The 25261-nt window shown below is 38.2% G+C and overlaps 4 protein-coding genes and 1 non-coding gene across 5 annotated transcripts; 4 read left to right on the top strand and 1 right to left on the bottom strand.

Annotated features, from left to right (window-relative positions):
- Positions 1 to 104: 104 nt before the first annotated feature.
- kel (Kell metallo-endopeptidase (Kell blood group)) lies at positions 105 to 7778 on the top strand. The gene is made up of 18 exons (XM_060870206.1): positions 105 to 258; positions 1224 to 1395; positions 1499 to 1807; positions 2102 to 2223; positions 2472 to 2615; positions 2992 to 3063; positions 3222 to 3410; positions 3531 to 3691; positions 3809 to 3926; positions 4025 to 4120; positions 5026 to 5124; positions 5214 to 5291; positions 5373 to 5476; positions 5652 to 5741; positions 6180 to 6247; positions 6353 to 6501; positions 6824 to 6913; positions 7029 to 7778. Exons 1-18 carry the CDS (start codon positions 232 to 234, stop codon positions 7170 to 7172), a joined length of 2232 nt encoding a protein of 743 aa, XP_060726189.1. The 5' UTR covers positions 105 to 231; the 3' UTR covers positions 7173 to 7778.
- emg1 (EMG1 N1-specific pseudouridine methyltransferase) lies at positions 7340 to 10428 on the top strand. Its single transcript, XM_060870207.1, has 5 exons — positions 7340 to 8048; positions 8643 to 8744; positions 8876 to 9017; positions 9243 to 9451; positions 9981 to 10428. The coding sequence occupies exons 1-5, from the start codon at positions 7899 to 7901 to the stop codon at positions 10092 to 10094; spliced, it is 717 nt and encodes a 238-aa protein (XP_060726190.1). The 5' UTR covers positions 7340 to 7898; the 3' UTR covers positions 10095 to 10428.
- Positions 10429 to 12036: 1608 nt separating this feature from the next.
- Positions 12037 to 13321, bottom strand: gtf3c6 (general transcription factor IIIC, polypeptide 6, alpha). Its single transcript, XM_060870208.1, has one exon. It carries the CDS (start codon positions 13241 to 13243, stop codon positions 12737 to 12739), a length of 507 nt encoding a protein of 168 aa, XP_060726191.1. The 5' UTR covers positions 13244 to 13321; the 3' UTR covers positions 12037 to 12736.
- Positions 13322 to 13846: 525 nt separating this feature from the next.
- nop2 (NOP2 nucleolar protein homolog (yeast)) lies at positions 13847 to 22453 on the top strand. Its single transcript, XM_060870209.1, has 16 exons — positions 13847 to 14002; positions 14786 to 14924; positions 16292 to 16331; positions 16433 to 16491; positions 16591 to 16853; positions 16945 to 17152; positions 17251 to 17450; positions 18563 to 18652; positions 18740 to 18827; positions 18944 to 19084; positions 19387 to 19526; positions 19813 to 19902; positions 20794 to 20916; positions 21374 to 21471; positions 21595 to 21725; positions 21816 to 22453. Exons 2-16 carry the CDS (start codon positions 14819 to 14821, stop codon positions 22262 to 22264), a joined length of 2226 nt encoding a protein of 741 aa, XP_060726192.1. The 5' UTR covers positions 13847 to 14002; positions 14786 to 14818; the 3' UTR covers positions 22265 to 22453.
- On the top strand, positions 18329 to 18467 carry LOC132846502 (small nucleolar RNA SNORA29). The gene has a single exon (XR_009648529.1). It is a non-coding gene; the product is annotated as a small nucleolar RNA SNORA29 (small nucleolar RNA).
- Positions 22454 to 25261: the final 2808 nt, after the last annotated feature.

Consider the following 25261-nt stretch of genomic DNA (forward strand, 5'->3'; position numbering starts at 1 on the left):
ATCAAACCCAGGGGGTTTACACAAACAGCCAGTTAGTATGACGTAGTGAAAGAGGCCTGTACACTGGATTTTATCAGAATGTAAATGTGGGAGGAGAAAGTGTGATGAATGACTGAACTGATGGAGGGAGAGATAGAAAAAAGGATGATTCTGATGTAAGTTAGTGGGGACTCAGATATAAGAAGGATGCTAATGGAGAAGGAGTTCTGACGAACAATTGAAAAGACCAAGATGACACAAAACTCATCCGATCAGCAGGTACAGCTAGAATTAAACAAATATTCCAGCCAAAATATAACAACGGTGCTACTATGTTGTCTCTAAGAGAGCGATGGTTTAGGTTCAAGTAGATTTTCACTTCCTTTTACGAATAAAAGTGCAGGTTAGTTTAATGTGTAATGTATAATGTCCAGTTCATTGGCAAATTGCTGAAATCTTTAAGGCAGCTTCATCTTAATAATCTGCTTGATGTTTGTTTCTTAAAGTGTTTTCTCTGCGTTTGTTCATACAAGTTGTCTATTAAGTGACTATTGCTATGATTATAACTATCTGAATCTGATTTTCAAGCACCTGTGACTATATAGAGAAAAACCCCATTATGGGTTGATGTGATGTGCTACCACCTTAAAGCTGATTCTTTTATTTGATTATTTTCCTAAAAGAAAACATTCTGAATTATTTTATTCCTCTTAAAGCTCAGCAAATTACAAAATACAGTTTTAATTCATCAATACATGATAAATTAGCTATAGTTTTTAATCTGTTTAGAATTATATTTAACTGGAACACTATCAAGTTAGCTCCTGTTAATACATACTGTATGCTGTAACTCTAATTCCTCTGCAGTCACCTTTTTTCTCTCTCTTGAAGTTATTAAGATAAAAAACACAATGTTACTGAAAACTGAGAAAAAAAAAGTCCTCTGTCTTCAAGGCTTTCCTATTGTGGAAAGTATTAAGGAACACATATACCTCAATTACATAGAGCTCATAAATATGAATCTATGTATTATTATAATTGTAGAGAATCAGACATACAAGTCCCTGTGAATTAGACATCACTATAGAATTACATAAATTCATGTAAACAACCTCAATAATGCAGTACCTATTGTCAGAGCCATGTTGTTATAGAAAATTAACCAACACTTACTGACCAACATGTTACATGAGCTTTTATCATATAGAACAAGAGGTAAGTACTAGCGTCTGATGCTTGTCTAGGTATTTCTCCAGTTCACCCAAGGACGGGTTCAGTCCGAGGAATCAAGCTCATTGGTCAAGGACCACTGGTTAGGGCTCCTGCTTTTTCAGTGTTGTCTTGCCTTCTGTATCATTGGAACAATCACGGGTTTGGGGTACTATTTCCTGCAGGAAAAACCTCCAACCACTCAAGGTAACATTATGCTGTATTAATCATCTAGTGTAATGCCTGTAGTGATTGGACTTTCCTTTTTTTCTTAGATTTTATTTGACCCTGCATTTCTTTCTCCCACTAGACCCTATTCCCTGTCTCTCTCCAGCATGCATGAGAGTAGCAGAACGCTTCTCTACAGCCATGGGTCATTTTTCTCGACCCTGTGATTATTTCCAGTTTAGTTGTAAAGCAGAAATGTCATCCAAGAGCAGAGGAAAAAACAGAGACAATATTCTGTCCGATAATGTCACCAGACAAGCTGTGATGAGAAGGAGAGAGAGGAGAGGTGGTGGAATGAGAATGGACATAGTACCAGATACTGAAAGAAAGAGAGATGACAGGTTACCTGACAGACAGACAGCTTTGCTCCAAGCAATAAAAGACACTCTGGGTATGACAGACTATTCAGAATAGCTTTCTATTACTGTAAACAACAATAAATTTATAAAGATGTAAAGTTGTAATAGGACCAAATGTACTACTAATCATTTTTTATGATGAAGAGATTATTTGAATAGTGTTTAGACATATTTAGTATGTGGTCGGCAGTATTTTGTTCTGTATTCTTATAATATGCACAAAGAATATAAGTAAGAAATATAAAAGGAAATGTAGCTGCACTTAACTCTAAACTGGAAATATACATGAAACTTATATATGAATCTTTGGTCTCTGTGATGATTAGAGTCTCCCAAAAGGAATATCAGCAGTGCAGCACAGAAAGCACAGATGTTCTATAACACCTGCATGAAGCCCAACACTACACTGAATGAGAGCATATATCATGCCCAAATGCTAATACAGAAGGTATAATACACAAAATCTCTCTCAGACATGCACAAATACAGCAAACTAGAAATATTTTAAAATAGAAACAAATACAGCCTTTTGATATATTATGCATTTCCTTGACTTTATTCTTTCCAGATAACTTTAACACTGCTCAATAAGTAAAGAAGGACATCATTTATTATTTTTTGTGAATATAGAAAATTCTTTCTTGCTGGATGACTTTATGGACAGATTTAAATAAACCAGTCTGTGTTTTTGTGTAGCTGGGTGGCTGGCCTGTACCTGGGAACTGGACTCAGCCTGAGCTGAACTCCACTCTGGCTCTGCTGATGTCACAGTATAACACCTTTCCATTCTTTAATGTGTATGTGGGTCCTGACCGTAATGAGAGCCAACATTACATACAGGTACATTCAAACCATTAAAAAGCATGCTAAACATCCTGCCACACTTTTAGCATTACCTTCCATCCTTGCATCTTTAAACCTATGAGAAGGAAGGAGTCTACACTGTTCTCATACTCTTGGCTGCAATTTAAACATACTTTTTTTTTTAATAAAACTTAATTATTAATTATTGCTATTTGTAATCATTATGACAGTATGCAAATAGAGCATCTTTAATTAATTGAACATTAAGATCTCAGCAGGGTCAGTCTTGTAAATCATTTTCAGTATATCCTTAGAAATCTACAGATATATAGATATGTAATGATATAATGTACTAAATCTGTCTCCCAAAAGCATTTTAACCTTTTCTTTGTTATACACTGACTTTACACAGATTGATCAACCAGAGTTTCAGTTCCCTATTGAGTGGAACAGCCAAATAAACAGATCCAAATTCAACTCACAGGTACAACTTAGGATGGGAGGTTTGCAAGTTAATAAAGAAAAATAATAAGCTCATATGGTTTAAAAAAAAAATGTAACATTTGTGAGTATATAAGCATGACCTTTATAGAATAATGATAGCAAATGGGTTATCTGGATATTTTGCTTCTCTCTTTTCAGTGTCTGCGTCCATTCTTCTCCTCATGCAAGGAGCTTTTGACTCTGTTGAATGTTTCCTTATCTAGCAGAATTCAGCACTGTGGCTTGTATATGTCTTTGAGTTCAACTTTAGTTACAAACACTTCACCTCTTTCCTACCGACTCAGCCAGAAACTCCTGTACCGTCGAATGACCATCCTGGAGTTACAGGTAGGTGTTTGTTATCTCTTAAACAATTATTAGGTTACTGTGTGACAGGGAAGTCAGTGTGTGTGTGTGTGTGTGTGTGTGTGTGTGTTTGTGTGTGTGTGTTTGTTTTGTTTTCTGTAGGAGTTGGCCCCAGCTATTGATTGGCTCAGAAGCCTCCAGGCTATATTTCATCCTGTTCCTGTCAACAAATCAGATTTTGTGTTATTGCACAATCCTCCTTATATCATCTACATGTCAGAGACAATTAACAAATGGAGGCGTATACATAAGATGATGGACAGGTAGATCATATTAAATTTTAGCTGTGTATCATTTGTTGCAATATTTAGCATAAACTTTCACTTACTGCTGTGGCAGGTAAAGTACTTATTTGCATTTGTGTCTATTTGTTTATGCAGTTATCCCCTCCATACTTATATGATCATGAATCTTCTGCAAACACTCATGCCTGCTCTGCACACCAGATTCATGCAGACCATGAAAAACTTCTCTATAGCCATTAACAAAGAAAATGAGGTGTGTATTAAATTAAACCGTGTGTTTAGAAATCATGCTTGATATTCCTTAAAGTTTTTGAATGAACTAGATTATAATGTTATTTTTTTGTTACTAAGGTTGTGCCACATTGGAAGCACTGTGTCCTGCAGACGGTGAATTGTTTTGATACATTGATCAGTGATTTGATCAGACACCATTATGCTGGTGAAGAGGTATGACTAATATTGATATTTAAGTCATAATACTACAAATAATAATAGAGGGATTGATAGATGCAAATAAATAAATAAATGGAATAGATAGATAAATAGATGGTCAGAAAACAGATGGATGGACAAATGGAAAAATGAGTAGATAAATGGATGGATAGATGGATGGGTGGATGGATGGATGAACTGTTACAGTTATAATCATCACACACAAATACTGTATGTTGGATGGTAGGATGGGTTAAACTGTCCCATAAACTGTCCAATAAACTGTATTACCAGGTTTTATAAACAAGCAAATTATTAATTTATTTGTAATGCTTTTTCTATGAAACTGCATAGTCTTTTATAACGTATGAATTGCATAAATCTTCGATAAACCAATGCTGAAGAATTAATGAACGACTTAAGGAAAGGCTTATAGCAAGTGTTTTATAAATTGTCTGAATTGTCTGAAAGTATTATCATTAGGGGATGTTGAATATTGTTCCCATAGTTTTTTACCCAGCTTTTGAAAGTAGCTATTGTGTTTTACAACAGTGTTAAAAATGCACATTTTGTTAAAGGTGTTACTTTCATTTGTTATGCTGGCATTTGCCTCCTAGTAGAGACATAATAATAACTTCCAAGATAAAGAATATATACAAAATCAGTATTAAGAGTCATGCTATCCTCATAACTGAGAGTTCCTCTCTTTTTTATATTTACATTTCTATTCATATAAACCATTATTTTATATAATAACATAAATCCTTACATATACACTGCTTTATAACATTTCTTACATAGATTGCTTATAAACATGTTATGAAAGTGTAATGTATGTACTTTTTTAGTGAGTTGTTAGTTTTATTACAAACTTTATAATGATTTTATTATTATTCTTATAAATCCTCTTCACTTTCTAGGCTGAAAAGCTCATCAGTGATATTTACTATTCCTTCATGAACAAAATAGCCACCATAAACTGGCAGAATGGAGACACACAGTATTTAGTTTTAAATAAGGTAAAAGGTAAAAAGCACTCATATACCTCCTCTGAGATCTGCAGATAAATGTCACTGTAAATGTAATACTGTCACTGTTTCTCTTTCAGATTACATCTCTCACTCCAAGACTCTCCACCAACCATGAATCCTTCAGTCAGCTGAAACTTGATGAGTATTTTGGAGAGGTATTAGTGAAATAAATACAAGAAAATTTTGCATAATTTGGTATAATGTTCAATAAGCATTGTACCTCCCTCTTGCACTAGGTAATTATGAGTGAGAAGAACTATTTCTCCAACTACCTGCAGATGCTGCTTCTTCAGCAGAGGATGAGGAGCAAGCTATTTTCTCACACTCCACAGCCTCATGTGTGAGTGTTTTGTTTTTCCTTCACCATTATGTTATAGGTTTCTTACTATCATATGTGTGAATGTATACATATGATATATAACTAAAGCTGCAGAGTCTGAAATTCAGGCTAACATGATTTATTTCTTTTATTTCAATGCCCCTTTGTTGAGCCTTTGTTTCTCTATGTCTTGTAGTTTGTCCCTCCATCCATTTTTATCTGGTAATGACATCATTATCCCAGTTGGAATGTTTGCATCACCACAGTTTCATTCTTCTTATCCAAGGTATTTATCATATTGTTAAATCAGGATGGGTTCACAAAAGTTTGTGATTGGTGGATGTGACTGACTATTTTGTCCACGGAGGCAGATGAAAGAAAGAGAAACATGCCACAAAATGATGTTATAGTTATATGTACTTTTTATACATATACATAAATAAAAAATAGATTATGCACTGTGAATGTTATTTCAGATAGCATATATTTAATTATATATGGTTTAGTGGTGACTTTGAATGGAGTTCATATGACGTTATTCATAATCAAAATGTCTATACATTGTTTACACCCTTTTAAAGAAGGCCCTGTCTTATAAATCTTTACAGCTGTGTAAAAAGTCCAGAGTGAAACTGAAAATAAACCATGTTTCTCTCTCTCTCTCTCTCCCTCTCTCTCTCTCTCTCTCTCTCTCTCTCTCTCTCTCTCTCTCTCTTTTGTTTAGAGCTGTCAACTATGGGATGTTAGGAACGATAATTGCAAAAGACCTCCTGCATCTGCTGTTGCCTGATAGTATGTCATCCTGCGTGTGTGTGTGTGTGTGTGTGTGTGTACGTGTGTGTGTGCATATTCATATACAACAGGTCTATTCCATGATAACTTCTGTCTCTTCTGTAGTCCTATCTCTGTCAGAGAGTGCTGTGCTGGAGATTGAGTGCGTGTGGTCTCACTATCTCACAGCACAACAGAAGGGAACTTCCTCTCTTTCTCCAACCCAGAAGCAGGAAGTGTGGGTGCAGTACACAGCACTTCAGGTGGCATTACTTGTAAGTGTGTGCACATTTCTGGTGTCTGTATATTCAGTTGTAAACAGCTGGTCGGTGTCATGTAAATGTTTAGACTAAACAAATGTCTTTGCTTAACCGAAGAGAGCTACTGTATATCATATCTTGGCCAATGATCAAGCCTTTCTAAAACTAGCTGTTCCAGGACAGTTTCACATGTACACTTTAGCTTTTTAATAATCCTTAATTTCATTCGACTTTTATTAATTATTATAATGTATTTTTTTGCGGTTTGCCATACATTACATTTACAAACATTGCCTTAAAGTCTGTTTTTCTTCTATATCATTTGGTGTTCTGTCAGGCATATAATAAGAGTTTGAGGAGACATCTAAGTGATACCTCCGTGGCAGGACTCTCACATGTTCATCTGTTTCTTGCCTCATTCACCCAGGTAGGCTTCTGAAAATCGTACCCCTTCTAGGTCATATCAATTAAATCTACATTAATGCATTGTCCTGCATGCTTCAGCCAAATATCACTCCTATTTTGTAATTCTTTCTTTATAGGCAAGCTGTGACTCATCTACAGCACTCATGCCATTTGAACCCTCTTTTCTGTTGAATGTGCTCTGTGTCAACTCTGTTCACTGTCCCAAAGCAATGACCTGTGTGGATAACCGAGCTCATGGACAGCTTCCTGACCTGTGTTAGAAGTGTGGATATGCTGAGGAACATTATTCATAACTGAGCAATTCAGTGGACACTAAAACAGTATAATGCTGGATGTATACAAAAGGCATTGCTGGAGATTATGACAGTTACAGAAACCCCCCAAAAAAATCATTATAATATTTAATATTTACCATTTATACATATTATTATAGATCATAAAGTTTCAGGTTTTAAAATTAGTGTTTTATCAGCATTATCTATCCCTGTCCCGGATTCAATCTCACAATCAGGATACATTTTCGTTGTTTTTTTCCCATACACGCTCTGTGTGACAGTGAGGGTTTCCTCTGGGTTCTCTAGTTTTCTCCCACCAGCCAAAATAATGATATATTGTGTGTATGGTCCATTCAGGGTCTGTCCATATCTTATGCCTAAGCGGACAGGCTTCTTGTACACAAGCATGAACAGGACAAATAGGTTATTGAAGAAGAATGAAAGAATTATCCACCCCTGTGTCCATATAAAACTGATAAACAATAGTGTGTGATTAATTGTTGAAATGTTTTAGACGTTATGATACAATAAGATAAGGTACTTCTATTCTATCTGTATGTTTACTTGAAGAAATGTACAATTTATGTGAAATTGAGGTGTTTATGTTGCTTTTATTCTGACGCAAAGTACTTCAAGTTGTGCTTTAAACAAGCAGCAAGTCGCTTATGATATGACGCGCAGTTCCTGCGACGCGCTTTAGCCTCAAACAAGATGGCGGCTCACACGGGGGAGAAGCGTGGTCTCGAACACTTAGACGAATATGAACCAAAAACAGCAAAACAGCCACGAAATATGCACGACAAAATGATAGAGGCGCGACTTGTTGTTGTTTTGGAAGGAGCGACGCTGGAGACTGTGAAGGTGAGTTTAAAAAATACACCACAATTATATAAACGTCGCTAATAAATATTAGCCATGTAGCTAAGTTTGAGGCTTCGGGTAATAACTGGCTTTTTTTGACGCGCGTCTAAACAAATTGTTATTCGCTGTAGTAAAAACTTGTTTGCATGTTTATATTGCCATTGCAGTTTGTTAATCATCACATCAGTTTCATAGGCTGCAGCTAACAGCTCATGTCATTAATAAAGGTAAAATAAAGGTACATAAATAAATTAATGTTTACCTGCTGATGTACACACTTACTGTGATATAGAACAGGTTTATTTTTAGCCAGAGGAATTTTGTTTTCTCGATAAAACATCACTAGATTGAACAGACTGGTTTAGAGAACATTCCCCTGATTAAACTTGCTTGTTATAAGGTTTCCATTACATTAGTATGTAATGAGATGAGACAGGCTTGTTACATTATATGATGCATAATAACATGTATAAATGTTGGGAATAATGCTGATGTTTATAACAAAAAAACAAATAAATGCTAACTACATGGAAATGTTCTTATGTCATATTTCCTGAAAAGGGTTCATGTTTAATTTTGTGCTGTTTATTTAAGGTTGGGAAGACATTTGAGTTGCTGAACTGCGACCAACACAAGAATATTATAATAAAGAGTGGAAGGGACCCCGGCAACGTTCGGCCAGATATCACTCATCAGGTAACAATAGAGCCACCGAATCATTTTGATGCATCATTTTGCTTTATACGGCCAGGCAAATGAGATGTGGTGTGTTAAATCTAAAAAAGGTTGCTGTGGTGTAAATGTATAAATTGTTTGCTGTAATACAGAGCCTGCTTATGTTGATGGACAGCCCACTGAACAGAGCTGGACTGCTGCAGGTGTACATTCATACAGAGAAGAATGCTCTGATTGAGATTAATCCTCAGACACGAATTCCCCGGACCTTTCCTCGCTTTTGTGGACTCATGGGTAAAGTACTATTTTTCCACTGTCAGACACTTGGCGTACAAGCTGTACACAAGGTTTAGTAAAGTGATCTCTAACAGGTTAATTATCTTGTACTGGATTTTACAGAATTATTTTGCGTTGCTTATGTTTCTGAAAAGATTTTTGATTTAGAACTATGATAGAATAGAGTGTGATTAACATACTGTAGTAAGTCTCTGCTTAGTTTTCTCTTATTTCTACTCTCAGTGCAGCTCCTGCATAAGCTGAGTGTGAGAGCAGCTGATGGGCCACAGCGCTTGCTGAGGATGATTAAAAACCCTGTTTCAGACCACCTGCCTGCTGGATGCCCACGCTACGCTATGTCCTTCAAAGCAGGAGATTCTGTCTGCCCTAGAACCCTCGTCCCTAAGGATGGTCCTGCTGTGGTGGTTATTGGAGCATTTGCGCACGGAGCGGTGGGTTTTTCCACATTTTCTAGACCAGCGGATCTTATAGCACAGATGTGAAGTGACTGCCTTAAAGGCTCTGAGGACAGGTTTTAGAACCACTGTCCTATCTGTATTTAATACCAGCACACTCAAATCAATTAAATTCATAATTGATAATTAATTGCATAGTGCTTTTAAGGGTACATATTGTCATAAAGAAGACTTACAGAAATGTATACATTTTAAATTTATCCCGCAGTTGTTTTCATAAATAACTTAAAGAATTTTAGGCTGTCACCAAGCAGTTGAGCTTCATTTGAAATGTTTGAGTTGTCAATCCGTTATGAACATGGTTAAAAATGTACTTCTACAAATGAACTTGGGTTTGATTTGACCACATGCATTTTCAGACTTCATCTGTGATCTACTTGATTTGGAATAAAAATCTGTACCCACACTGGCCCTTTCCAGATAAAACTGGACAACTGAATGATGGCAAATGTTTACGGTGTCCTTTTGGATTTGTAAACTCACTCATATTTCTTTTCTCTTCCAGGTAAATGTGGACTATACAGAGAAGACGGTTTCCATCAGTAATTATCCGCTGTCTGCAGCTCTCACATGCTCAAAAATATGCTCTGCGTTTGAAGAGGTCTGGGGGGTGTTGTGACTAAAAACACACAGGTGCTGGACTTTGGGTCAATCTAAGCATTCATCTGTGTGTGAACAGATACAGCTCAAAACCTTTCAAATGTAATGTTTTCAGGATTTTAAAAAATATATATATTTTCTTTGTACCAATAACAGAATTTTTTTGTGACTAAAATGTGACCGTTGTTAAGGCTTTGTGTATAAAATGGCTTAAAATAGAAACACAAGTAACAGATTAGTTGTAGGAGATCAGGACATTTTTACTCTGTGAGGCAGAGATTGGAACAAATGTACAGTTATGTGAATTACAGATGTTTTTCCTGACATTAAAAGATTGTAGTTCACGATAAGAACTAAGTCTGTTTTCATGTGTGCAGTGATGCATTGGTGGTGTTTTGTGTGGGAAATGTACAGCTATTAATACTAATAACACTGCAGGCAGCTTCATATCATCAACTGGCTTCTTATTCATCTATTTTGAGTAAAAGTAGTTAAAATGCAGCTATATTCCAGTGACTTGTGCAGGCAGCTTTATTCAAATGTTTCAGAATTAATTACTTCATATAATGTTTGTGGGGAGATTTGTGTTTAGTTTTGTTGACAACTTATTCCGTTTTTTTCTTTCTGATTCACTGCATGTACTGCTGCTTGAAATTTGTGGTCTTTTGTCCTTTTCTCTGCTTCTGTACTAGTTTCCTAAACATGAAACATAATATGCAGCACAGATAAACTGACAGCACCATGCATTAATGCACATTTATGAATTTACACTGTTTGCTATATTTACCGTAATGTTAATCTTGAAGGATCTCAAATCACCCAGTTGAGTGTTTTTAACTAGAATTGAGGGTCCACAAATTGTGGCTTCAATTTCCAACCAAAACAAACAGGAACATCCTGTTCAAGGCTTGTACCCCCTTTGACATTGTAATACTCTCCAGTGGTGTTTATTGAGGTTGAAGTCAAGGTTCTGTGCCGGTGTTGTGGTACAGTAGGCACTGGCAAGAGTAAAAAGGTTCACAATTTATTTGTTGCTGGGCAACAGGACCCAACCATCCTTGTGTTGAACGAGAGAGGAAGAGCCTCGATCAATTGTACCACTGAGTTTTTATAAACATGATTCAACACCAACCTGAAGAAAAGAAATATCAGTCATTGGCTACAATACGCCTGATTATCTCCAGAGCTTCACAAACTCTGGAGCTTCACAAACAACTCCTTTAAAATTTTCCATTCCAAACCTGGCAAACTATCTTCATTGTGCACAAGCGCAGTGTCATCCTGGAACATGTTTGGGCCTCTTTGTTCCAGTGAAGAGAATTTATGTTACAGCTTGTAAAGAGACACAATTGTGTACTTTCTACTTTGTGGAAACAGTTAGAACCACATGTGGGTGTAATTTTCAGGTGTGCACATATTTTGGGCATGTAGCATATATTAACAATGCATATGTGTGTATATATAAGGTGAACTTTCATTTATTCAGTATTTCATTCAGTGTAGATTAACACATTAGGGTAATCAGGTTCAGCCTTTTTCCTTTTCCTACTTGCCTTACTTTACTTGACCAGAATTCAAACTCCAAAAGTGTAAATTTGCCAGTGTAAATGTTCACTGCAACTGGAGCTGAAATTAGAGTATTGTAGTGTTGTTACCTGTTTGTTCAAAGATGTGCATTTTAATTAGGGAACATTATTAGGAATGCAGTTTGCTCTTTCACATTAACTCATTATTACAGAAGACATCACATACTATTTAGTAGGCTCATTTTGTGTCTGTAATATTCACATCCAACATCTTATTCTAGCAAGATTTCTGAGGAAACATCGATGATTTGCTTTTCAGTGAAAGGTCCAAATGAAGTTAAGCTTTTTTTTTTTTTTTTTATAAAAAAGGAATATAAATGTGTTCATTGGCTTTAATGAGAAAAACAAAACAAAAAACCAACAGTACAAGTACCATTTGTCAGCTATTACTTTTAATTTTATTCAATTAAAAACAACAAAATATATATATTCATTGTTGTGTACAGAAGATTCTTTTTCTTTATTCTGATATTCTGTACAGTATGTGGTCTTTCTCCCTTCTAGTGGAAAAAAGTCTAGTAATGAACTACAATGACCAAACATTTTGCAGTGCAGTGACTGACTCCTATGGATCACATTAATGCTCTGTTCACATAAAACATTTACCAAAATCTACTCTGGAAGCTGCTTTAGTCAATAACAAATGAGTGTTTATTATTGGTATAATTTGCATATTACAGACTTTAGCAGTATCTGCATTTACATTTCTGGTATTAAGCAGACACCCTTATCCAGAGTGACTTCATTTTACACGACTGAGCAATTGTGTGTTACGGGCCTTGCTCAGTGGCCCAGCAGTGGCAGCTTGATGGACCTGGGACTCAAACACACGGCCTTCCGGTCAGTAATCCAACATCTTAATCACTGAGCCACCACATCCCACATATTGTCTCTGTAATAGAACCTGAGTCAATATGTCGACAACACTCATATAATGACACGTCTTCTGAATCTGCATCATGCATTCTAGTACAAAATATTGGTTATTGCTTCCTAATATATTAATGTATCACGATTGTATATTGTCCCTGACACTGGAGTGAGATTTGTTCTCCAGTCCAGTTCAGGTCCAGTTTTACTCTGCAAGGTTTTCTCTGGGCTCCTCATTTATGTGTGTTTTTTCAGTGTCTGACTGGTCACTGATGTCTTCTCCAGCATTTGTTCTCTGAAGCTCTTTGGGGTCCAGGGTGTAGTGACACACCGAGATGGATCTTCCACACACATCCCCCTCGTTCAGAGACAGGACCTCGATGCCTCCTGAGCTCGGATCTCCCTCCTTCCTCTCGGACAGGAAGGTCCTCTGGAGCATCAGCTTCTTCGTGGTGTGACACTTGTATTTGAGCACAGGGCTGGAGCTGGAGTTTGTCTGATCCTTTGACTGCTCTTTAAAGATCACGCAGGACCCCATGGCGTCTTCGTATTCCCCGGCGAACACATAGCGGCCCACCTGCACCATGGGCTGCTCACTGCTCATGCCCACTATTTTACACACACCATCGCGCTTACAGAACACATCCGAGTCGATCACTCCGGAGAACTCGGCCACAACCAGCTGCTCCTCTTCATCCCACTCTTCCTCCATCCTCCACCCGCAGTCACGCAGTACACTCGTTCCAACTTTATGTAACACGTGATAACGCGTGTTTTGGTTTCCCACCTGTATTCTGACTATCTCGAATCCTGCATTGGGATTGGCTGTTATTTTGTGACCGAACGTCCAATTGACGCCGTCTGTAGGCAGGTTTGCATGATTGACCAGTCCATCGACCAATAAAAAAAATTTATGTGCTTAAAAGGGCAGACCTCTTTTAATAATATAAAAGATTTTAAAACAATATTTACAGCATATTTTGTTTAAATATTGCGACTGATTATTCAAGCAGAACTTGTCATTAATGGTCAGTAATTGAAATAGGTCTTCGTAATTGTATAAAGCAAACCCGAAGCAAATAATTCAAGAGGACGGCAGGAGTAATAATTACTATAATGTTTGGTATAGAATAACAGCATTACAAAATACGGTCATTAGTTAACGAAGTAAAGAGCCTAATAAACCACATTTTCTACAAATAATGCCTATTTTAATTATAACAACATCATATCATATCAGCCAATACTGTCGTAGAAGGCGGGATTTGTTTCAAAACGGGTGGGGAAAACAGCTGGTGGTGTCGCAAAAACTATGCGACGGAAGTAGTTCACGTTGGTCTTCCTGCAATCCAACGTGTTCAAGAAACATTCACGTGTTTTTCGCGCTGTAGTATCGGAGTAGAGCGACTTTTACTACAAAACAAGCTCAGTGAAATCCGACGCATCGGGATCCATTAGGAGAGCAGTAGAGGTGAGTGAGTGAGTGAACCAGTGCTGTGTGTTTAATGTAATAAATAATAAACAATAACAGGTAAGATGAGGTGCAGAAATATTTTGATTCGCTAAACAGGGCCTTTTTTTATCATCAATAAAAGATGTGTACACGGTCACAGTGATTTATGTATACAGTTTTATTGATTCATTTGTCAGATGATTTTTAGACCATAGGGTATTTAATACATAAGAATGAGTGATAAATGATCTTGTTGTCATCAGAATATCAGTATAGAATTTCACTCCTCTTAGAGTAGCTAAATTTAGGTGCTTAGAAACATATAAGTGCATTTTATTTTAATTTATACAACCGAGCAGTTGAGGGTTAAGGGTCTTGATCAGGGGCCCAGCACCTGGGATTCGAACCCATGACCATCTGGTCAGTAGCCCAACACCTAACCACTAGGCCACCACATTCCTTCAGCTGTGTCTGAGTCAGTTTGGTCAGAGCAAGACAGAACAAAATTAACTACAAAAAACAGGTTTTGAACTAAAAAAAAAAAAGTCAGGTATGTTTTTTCTTTTTATGTATTTACTTCTACTGCTGTTTACATCTCAACAGTTTTAGTACATAAGATGCATTCATTCATTCCACCGTGTTTTCTTACTGACGCTCGTCCTACTTGGAAACTCAGAGAGCAAAGAAACGTTTTTAGCAACTTAGAACTTTGCTGTGGAGTTCAGGTCGTATATATGATGTTTCCTGTATCACTTGAACGTTTCATGGTCAATAGTCCTGAATCTGCCTTCTTGTCCTAAGGTGTTGTTTGAGTAAAGCTGTGGAGGATCAGTCATGGGGAGGAAGTTTGATCCCACCACCAAGGTGAAGCGTGGACCTGGACGCAAAGCCAGGAAACAGAAAGGAGCAGAGACGGAGCTGGCCAAGCTTTTAGTGGACGGTATAATGATAAATTAATTTGTACACATCACACACAGATGTAGAGAACAGATACAATTACAGTTCAACCACTAAACACCTTAAAGAAAAAGATTTTTGGGACGTGTCGTCGGTTCTGCATGTCATTTTATGATTTGGTTATTTTTAGTATTGTTGTGTTAATGAAATCTAAGAGTTTAACTATGTTTGCTCCATTTTACTCACAATATATAAAGAAATGCAATAATAGGAATGAATGAAGAATTAATAAGAAAAAAAATCATTCTGAAAAGAGCAGCATTTCTGCCCTGTGACTCTGATCAGCCCATGTGCCTGGCTGCCTTTACAAGTCTTGGAGAAAGCACATGTTAGCCTTATATGGTAGCTGGTGGGAGACCAAAAAACAAAAACAAAGAAGAAGGTCAAAAATAATGATGGTGTGTACATGTGGACATGTCCTGCAGGATCAGGAGCAGATGAAAATGCAGCTTTAAAATTGCACAGAATGATCTAAACTTGATTTGAAGCCATTTGTGGTTTTAAAACTATCTGAGACACTTTTGAATAGATTTATCAATACATTACCGTGTGTCCTAGCTCTCTCTGACCTCCCTGTCTGCAGTAACATTGTTGTTCTGCACAAGAAAATAATTGCTTATGAGGATTTTGGACAAATAAGGAGCAAACTAACAGAAGAACCATCTTAAAATAGGAATGACAGAATATATAACTACTGCAACCAGAGTTTGAAGATGAGTTCAGATGAATGTGTTCTGCTGAGGTCACCACCTTCCTTTGATTTTACGGAAAAAAACATTTTTGTTAAGTGTTCTGATTTTATTTCGGTGACTTAGTGGTTAGCACGTTCGCCTCACACCTCCAGGTTTGGGGGTTCGATTCCCGCCTCCGCCTTGTGTGTGTGGAGTTTGCATGTTCTCCCCGTGCCTCGGGGGTTTCCTCCGGGTACTCCGGTTTCCTCCCCCGGTCCAAAGACATGCATGGTAGGTTGGTTGGCATCTCTGGAAAATTGTCCGTAGTGTGTGAGTGAATGAGAGTGTGTGTGTGTGTGTGTGCCCTGCGATGGGTTGGCACTCCGTCCAGGGTGTATCCTGCCTTGATGCCCGATGACGCCTGAGATAGACACAGGCTCCCCGTGACCCGAGGTAGTTCGGATAAGCGGTAGAAAATGAGTGAGTGAGTGAGAGTGATTTTATTTGCGTATTACGTTTGGAAAAATTGTAATCAGGATTCTATTCAAATGCCGAGTGCATGAAATGACCGCAGGGGTTTTTCAAGAAAAATGTACAGAGCCGTCTGAAACTGGAACTGTCTGTTTCTTCAAATTGCATGATGTGAAAATGTTTTGTGATTTGTTTCTATTCGTTTCAGAGGATGAGCCTAAAAAGCTCTCTAGCAGAGCCAGAAAACGGTAAGATGCTTTTCTTCTCCTTATCTCCTGTGCTATAAAGTGGTCTGTTAGTTATTATTTAGCCCGTCAGATTGCTTTATTGATTTGCTGAATGTGTGCAGTGCTGTGAAGAGAGCGCAGGGTGCTACTGCACACACGGAAGAAAAGCAGCCCAAGAAAGGTACAAAATGACTGATATGTAATTGCACACACAATTTTCCCCTCTTTAAGGAAGGAGAGGTCGTGAACGAAATTAACGTCCCTTGTTCATCATTCGTAGGATTCTCTGATGACAACAGCAAATGGCTGACACCAGCCACGCGAAAGCGCAAAATTGACCAATCAGAAGGGGACGAGGACAGCGACAGTCAGTGGGAGGAAGAGGAAGAAGATGGTGATGAAGTAGAGGATCTAAAGCAAGGAGAAAAAGAACAACTTGAAGCTGATGATGATGATGATGATATGGTTGATGACTATGGAGCGATGGAAGATGATAGCAGTGAAGAAGAAGAGGAGGAGGAGGCAGGCAGTGATGGAGAGGAGGTGTGTAAAATGTTCTGAGAGTTAAGAAAACATCTTAACCTGCAAAACAGACTTTAATGTTTGTATGTTTTCTCTCTGTTCTCTTCCACAGCTGCTTCCTATTGAACGAGCTGCTAAGAAACAGAAGAAACGCCAGGAAGCTGCAGCACAGGAGAGTGAAGACGAGGAGGATGATGATGATGAGGAGGAGGAGGAGGAAGAAGGTGAACATGAGGAGGACGAAGAGGACACGGTGCAGGCGAATATTGACCAGATAGATGAGTTTAAACTGCCTAGTGCAAAGGAGAGAGAGAAAGAGGGTGAGTTACTTGCTGCATGAGGTTTCACAGAGAAAAACACCAAAAGCACACAACAGCCTCATTAAATGGTTCCATCTTTTCTCTTGTGTCTGGTGTAGGACTTTTGCCTCTAGACCTACAGAGCGTCCACCAGCGGATCAGAGACAACATGGATGTGCTCTCCCACTTCAGTGAGAAGAGAGAGGAGGGGAGAGAGCGAGCGGAGTATCTCTCACTGCTCCAGTCAGACCTCTGCACCTACTACAGCTACAACAAATTCCTCATGGCCAATCTCATCGAGCTGTTTCCTCTCGCTGAGGTGTGTGTGTGCGTGCGTGTGTGTGTGTGTGTGAGTCAACTCCATTTCTTTAGGCATTAAAGTTGAGAAGATACATAACATACAGTTAGTAGTTCTTGTAAAGGACTCGGCTGTTTCACTTTGTGTTCTTTGTTCTGTTGGTTTTAAGGCCTTAAATCTGACACAGGAAGTGATATTAGCAAGTATTTACACACACACCTTGTCAAAAGTATTTGCCATGAAATGGACATTAGATGTCTGCTTGCATGTGTAGATTATCAGGTGACTTGTGGTCGCTTGTTACTGCGTCGTTTTTAGTAATGGCGTGTGATCAGACAAAACCTTTTTCAATATTTAAACATTTTCCATCCTGTCAGTCTTAGTGATATCTTATAATGACAAGGTGATAAATACTGACAGTCTTACTGATCATTCACCCAAATATTTTGATGATTGGGCTGGTTTCACACTCCAAAGTGAGGAAATGTGTTAATAACCTGCATATCTCTGGATTTTAGTCATGCAACAAGTTCATTACATCTGCAAAGATCACCCTGTGATTTACCTTTTAAAAGCAGTTGAAATAAGCTCAGGTAATATGTTGGTAAATGTTGTGTTGTATTGTGTGGGGAAAAGAGGTTTTGTACTTTCTCTTCATCCTAAGCATTGTCTCTCTGAAACATACAGATAAAAAAACAAGAGTGATAGTTGAATTTAAAAGGCAGAATAAACAAATATATTTGACGTTTAAAGATGTAACATGTCCAGGGTTTTTGTTCCAGGGTGTTTTACTGACAGACTACAAACTTTACTAATGACCATGATTCCAGCTTGCACAGCTTTTAATAAAGGTGAAAACATAGTAGGCATAGTGTGACAACCACGTGAGGAAGCTTAGCGTTCCTGCTTTAGTACCACCCATTTGCATCATCTCTCATGTGTGGCTATGCTAGCAGGATAGAGGAACCTGCTGTCAGGGTCTGAAGGGGGAGATGGACAAACCCACTGCCTCTATATTTACTCACAGCACATCACGGAGTATGAAGTGACTTTTGCAAACCATTTTTGGACTGTTAATAAAATGAGGAATTGATTGTTTCGTGTGTTTGTGTGTGTGTCTCTTTGTAATTCAGCTCATAGATTTTCTGGAGGCTAATGAAGTTCAGAGGCCTGTCACCATTAGGACCAATACCCTTAAAACCAGGAGGAGAGACTTGGCTCAGGTAAACAATCTATATTGTGATTATATTTACAACTTAAAATGTGGACATGTAAAATAAACATATGTTAAATATTTTCTGTCGACACAGGCTCTGATCAACCGGGGTGTAAATCTGGATCCTTTGGGGAAGTGGTCTAAAGTGGGCCTGGTCATCTTTGATTCATCAGTTCCTATAGGTTAGTTCTGTAGACACTGAGCTAAATGACTCTTTCTCAGTGCTAACATATACAGCGTTGGGAAGGTGATTAATTTAGTCATTTGTTTGATATAATTCTTTATCTTGTTCTCTCAGGTGCAACTCCTGAGTATCTTGCTGGACACTACATGCTGCAGGGAGCATCATCATTGCTCCCTGTAATGGCGCTCTCTCCCCAGGAGGGGGAGACTGTGCTGGACATGAGTGCGGCTCCTGGGGGAAAGACCACATATATGGGTAAGAAACATTCAGTCTTCATCACATTTCATGATATGACATCTGACTTAATGGAATTCTCTTTGAAAAATGTAAATCTTTTATTTTTTAAAGTTTTACAAGTTACATATCTTAACCTGTGCATAATCATTTACTTGTATGGTTAAAATGAATATCAAATCCCATCCATAAATATCTCTGACTGTGTATTCTCGAGTGATTGTTATAGGATTTATATCTAACCATATAACATGAGAAATTAGAGAATCATGTTTATGTTTCGAATTCCTTTCCTGAATGATGAGATATTGGGTGTTTTCCAGCCCAGCTGATGAGAAACACAGGAGTGATAGTTGCAAACGATGCCAGTGCTGAAAGGCTGAAAAGTGTTGTGGGAAACATCCATCGCCTTGGAGTCACCAACACCATCATCTGTAACTATGACGGCAGACACTTTCCCAAGGTCTGATTCCACTCCCTGTCCAGCCAGCAGCTTCTATTAAAACTCTGTCCTTCCTTTCTTTCTTTCTTTTTTCTTTTATGGCATCTTGTTTTCTTCTTAATTTCCCCCCAAATTTCTGTATTTGATTTTCAGATTTTGTTCTTTAAGAATAATATATTTGTGCCCCTCTGATTTGAATGTACCCGAGGTAGTTCGGATAAGCTGTAGAAAGTGAATGAATGAATGATTTGAATGTTGCTTATGTTTTTCTCACTAAGATATTTTTGTTGTTGTTTTTGCATGGTAGGTGATGGGAGGTTTTGACAGAGTGTTGTTGGATGCTCCTTGCTCAGGTACAGGGGTCATCTCCAAAGATCCAGCAGTGAAAACTAGCAAGGTATTTCTTAGAGTTGATGATGATGATGATGATTGTTGTATACTACTCACGAATCTTGTATTAGTGCTTTATAATGAATAATATATTGGTCAAAATGAGACCTGAGTTACTGTATTATATGCCAAGAATGTATGTACTGATGCAGGTGTTTGATATAATTTAGTAAGTGATGTATGTAGTGACTCGGCTTGATTACTATGCTGTCATGGAAAAGTCAATACAGGTTGGGTGATGCTTATAATTTAAGATCAGTTCACTCAGGCATCACAAGAAATTAATGTCCCATGTTTTGGCTCATTGGAACAGCCAGTTATTTTACTTTTCCAACATTTTCCATTGTTATGATGTTGTTTTTTTTAATTTTTTATTTGGGGGACATTTTGGGGGCACAGTGGCTTAGTGGTTAGCACGTTTGCCTCACACCTCCAGGGTTGGGGGTTCTATTCCCGCCTCCGCCTTGTGTGTGTGGAGTCTGCATGTTCTCCCCGTGCCTCGGGGGTTTCCTCCGGGTACTCCAGTTTCCTCCCCCGGTCCAAAGACATGCATGATAGGTTGATTGGCATCTCTGGAAAAATTGTCCGTAGTGTGTGATTGCGTGAGTGAATGAGTGTGTGTGTGTGTGTGCCCTGTGATGGGTTGGCACTCCGTCCAGGGTGTATCCTGCCTTGATGCCCGATGACGCCTGAGATAGGCACAGGCTCCCTGTGACCCGAGGTAGTTTGTATAAGCAGTAGAAAATGAATGAATGAATGAATGGGGGACATTTAAATAGCAGAAATTACATATTAGGTTTTAATGCTGCTTGAAGAGAACGAAGTACATTCACAGTCATGTGGGTTCAATGCATTTTCCCATTTGCCTCACATCATTTGTTATTCCTCTGCCTATTAGGACAGCGCCGATATTCTGCGTTCAGCTCATCTACAGAAAGAGCTGATTCTGGCTGCCATTGACTCAGTCAACGCCGACTCACAGACAGGTGGCTATCTTGTCTACTGCACCTGCTCCATTACGGTAAGCTTTTTATTATGCAATTACAAGTTTCCTCAAAAACAGCCTAATTTGCTATATAATTGAATTTTAACATCTAGGGCTGCGTAGTCTATTGTCCTATGTGCTTTTATAGCATAATTAACTCTGGTGTGGATGATTCATGTTAAAATGAGCTCACATAAGATGAGCACCCCATTCATACATTTGAAATAATTGGTTATATATTGAACTAAACTGGTGGGTGAAATGCCAACTATGCGTTTTTTGATTTGTTAAGCCCTTATTTGGATTATGCTATAATACTCAGAGAAATGATATAAACAGCATTAAATTCAGTTCTGTGTACAACTCTTTGCTCTGTTTGACTCTGGAACTAAATTAGTGGCACAGACTAAACAGTAGAGTATAATAGCACGATGTGTAATTACGAAGTTGCACACGTGGAGAAAAATCTGTGACAAAAGGTGGTGTGTTACAGGTGGAAGAGAACGAGTGGGTTGTGGATTATGCCCTAAAGAAGAGAAATGTAAAACTGGTTCCCACAGGATTGGACTTTGGCAAAGAAGGCTTCACCAGGTACTGCAGCCATATATTTGACGTCCCAACGAGAACACACAATGATTTTCTAAAATCACAGTATACAAGGCATGTAACATATTTTTACATTTAAAACTGTTTTAAAAATGTCCTCTTTTACAGATTTAAAGAGCGACGTTTCCATCCTTCACTTAAGCTCTCTCGGAGGTTCTACCCACATTCCCATAACATGGACGGCTTCTTTGTGGCAAAGCTAAAGAAGTTCTGTAACACCATCCCCACTGCACCTGCAGGTAACATTAAGTAGAATGACACGTGCCGAATTTGAAACCAAATTGTTTATTCGTCTGTACTCATTATTTTAATGGTCTTTTGCTCTACAGAAGAGAACGAAAAGGCCAGCAAGCCAGAAACACCTGCTACATCAGAGGAAAAAAACTCAAAACCAGAGTCTAAGCATCAGAACAAAGGTTCACAGGGAAAAGACAAAGAGACCAAGCAGCAATCAAAAGCAACTAGCAACAACAAAACTGAAAGCACCATGGCCAAGAAAAAGGCAACTGTAAAAGGTAAAAAATTAAAGGATGAAGGTCCCAAAAAGAAAATGGCAAAAATGGATGAACAGGAATCAAAGAAAGGGAAGACCACAGAAAAGCTGAAAGTCCTAAAAGTGGACAAAGACGTAACAAATGAGTCTGTGAGCGAGAAAACAGAGGGAAGCTTGCTTAAGAAGACAAACAAAAAGAATCAGAAGAACCTCTTTAAACAAAGGAAGGATAAAATGGGGAAAAACAGATTTAAAAAGTTAAAAAATGTACCGAAGCAACAGTAGGCTGGACAGTAGAATGGAATTTTTATAACAAGAAACTTTAAGACATTGTGCATACCTGTGGACTTTAAAAAGACTTTGTCTTCTGCGATGAGCTAAACCCTGGAATTTTATTTGTATTCCTTTCAAAATCAAGCAAAGTATATTGTACACAACAATATTGAATAAATTGTGTTGGTTTACCTGTAATAATACTGGTATAATAAAATGTTCTTGCTTTTCCTTCCTGAAAAAATATAATGTATAAGCCGTAATTTAGAATTTCAGGTATATGTATAGAGATATATAGAGATATATAGATATATATATATAGATATTGATGTTACACTGGTAGAATAAACTTTGATACAAAAGTGGTTAGATATTTGGCTAAAAACAGTTCTGTGGATCGTGTCCAGCTTTCAAACATTTAAAACACCCCTAGAAGCATCTACAACACTTTACAGGCACTGTTAATAGAAAATGTAGCCATGCTGTGAGGGCCTCGGTTTTAGCCTCTGCTCTTGCTTTGGTGACTGGATTTATCGGGAATAAATCATAGTGAAGGTTGCATAACTATGAGCAAGCCACAAGCATTTTAGGTACTTAAAGCAAATGACTTAGAACTGTATCACAAGCCCCATGCAGTAATATTGGAACATTTTTTTAAAATAACAAAACCACTAATACTCACTTGCATGGAATGGCAGCTCTGGTTAACCAGTGATGTTAAGAAAACTTAAAAATGTCTGCCACTCCAGTCAGTATCATAGTGCTGAGACCTGGTTTCATGCATGAGACAACAGGTTTCATGCTTTTATGCATGGCAGGTAGTAAGAATGTTAAACCAAAGCTTGTATTTATTGCTTAATGTCTGATGGCAGCTCACAGAGTGCAAGACATTTTACTGTGTTTAAGCAAGCATGTACAGGCTGCTACAGAACATTTGGCATCTTGATTTGTGTGTCAAGTGCATCAAGAAAATCATGCATATAAAATATATCTACATGCCTGAAAATGCCCATTCATTCCATTGTTAAGGCTGTAATTAACAACAACAAACCACTATTTCACCAAAAGCATGTGACGTGGACACCTGATCATCACATCATATACAGCACGAACTTGATGAGCAACTCATTCCAGAACCTTAGGCATTAATCTAAAGTTTCCCCATTGAACAGCCTACACTCTTCTGGATAGCATTTCTGCAAGATTTTCATGTCCGTCTTTTTGCTTTTTGGGAATTTGTGCTCATTCATACCTGGATGACCTATGTAATGAGGAACTTACCCGCCTGGAAGGGTGTTCTGATACGATTGCTGAACTCACACCACTAGGAGGGGCAACGTTAACTTTTCAGAACCTAAAGAAAGTTCATGGTGGTACCCAGGAAGCAACAGTGCGGACTTGCTGGAGTGACACACTTCTATAACAGGTGACATCTGAGTGACACATCTCTAGGTAATGTGACTCCTTTAATGAAATGCTGCAAGGTAGGTGATTTTAAAAAAAAAGAAAAGGTAGATGTATAAGGACAGAAACCAGGATTCAACCTCAAAGTACTGTAACTAGAGTCATCCTGCCATTTATGCATGGAAGGCAAGCATATTGCCAGCGTAGGCAGTTCTCTCTGTTTTGCTGAAGTAATCAACAGGAAAAAGTGTCTTCAGAGACACTCAAATCAGTTTGGCATCCAGTTTGGTACTTGTAAGGTGAGGTCTTAAGGGACTCCAGCACAAGATAAGATTGGAACACCACCGACTGTCCTGTGACACAAGCAGGTCTTTGGTCAGATTCCAGAATTCTGTGTAGTGTGAGCAGAATCAGTGGTTAAGGTACAAATGAGCACAGTTGACTCAGGCCTATTGTGGGCTAGTGCACCCTGTCCAACTGACTGTCCAAATTCATGAGAGTAACCGTGTTTAGGCATTACCGAAAATTGTGCCTTGCTGAACTTGACTTAGATTTGGGATCCCACGTCCAGTTGCTACTCTTGGTGGCACCATTGTGCTGTCCTGGCAAATGAGTTGCTCTCAATTTCAGCACATTGGGGTAACTCAGAACTGATAAGAAAAATTTGAGGGTTGTAAAGTCACTGTGTCTGTTACACTGGGTTTCCACAGAATACTGGGCTCTGTGGCACATCACACCCTCACAGCTACTAAAGAGGGTGTCTGTGGTTATTGTCAGTCTACAGAGATGCTTCTTCTTACAAGCTGTCAGGATCCTTATTTATGAACAGTCTGTTCTCTCATCACAAATTAGCCACATTAGCCATTAACCACCTCGTCTACTTATCTTGTTTCCTCTCACTTTTGTATATTAATGAGGATTACCATATCAAATACAGCACTGTCACTTTATTTCTATAACTCTGGGACTATGCTGGTGGTGGTAATTATTCCCTTCTAACTGCAGCACCCAGTACATCACTTGGTTGTGTATTGATCCATTGTTGTTTTGTCCACTTTATTGCATTTATTGTATTGTCTGTTTTTCATTGCCACTTTTTCAGCCTCAGTTTTTGGGCTACATGTTGGGACTTCTGTAGAAGGCCACTTTTGTGTACAATTGTGTTCAACTGGCATCTACAGTAAATCCAACCAAAGAAAAATTCACTTGTCTAAACTGATTTTAGGACATTTATCATAGATTGTTGACATTCCTTGTGTCCCACAAAAATCACAAACAAATCAGTTAATGTTTGAAAATGAAACATACTATTGGTGAGAATGTTTTGTCAGATACACACTTTATTGTACTGGCAGCAGATAATGGTAGCACACTGAAAATCACCTGCCACTATGCCTCTGGACTTTATTTCTTTAATCTTTTCATGTGTAATGACACACAACTTCGCTCTTCCTAAAGCCTATAGAGGTCCCCTCTAAAAATGTTATCTAAGATAAGATAAGATTAACTTTATTGATCCCACAGTGGGGAAATTCAGCAAATTCATGGACAGTTAAAGTGCAGGTATTAAAGACTTACTATTGGAAAAATAAAAGTTTATCTACC

The sequence above is a fragment of the Tachysurus vachellii genome, chromosome 5 (genome assembly GCF_030014155.1).
Source record: "Tachysurus vachellii isolate PV-2020 chromosome 5, HZAU_Pvac_v1, whole genome shotgun sequence".
In the NCBI taxonomy this organism is placed as follows: domain Eukaryota; kingdom Metazoa; phylum Chordata; class Actinopteri; order Siluriformes; family Bagridae; genus Tachysurus; species Tachysurus vachellii.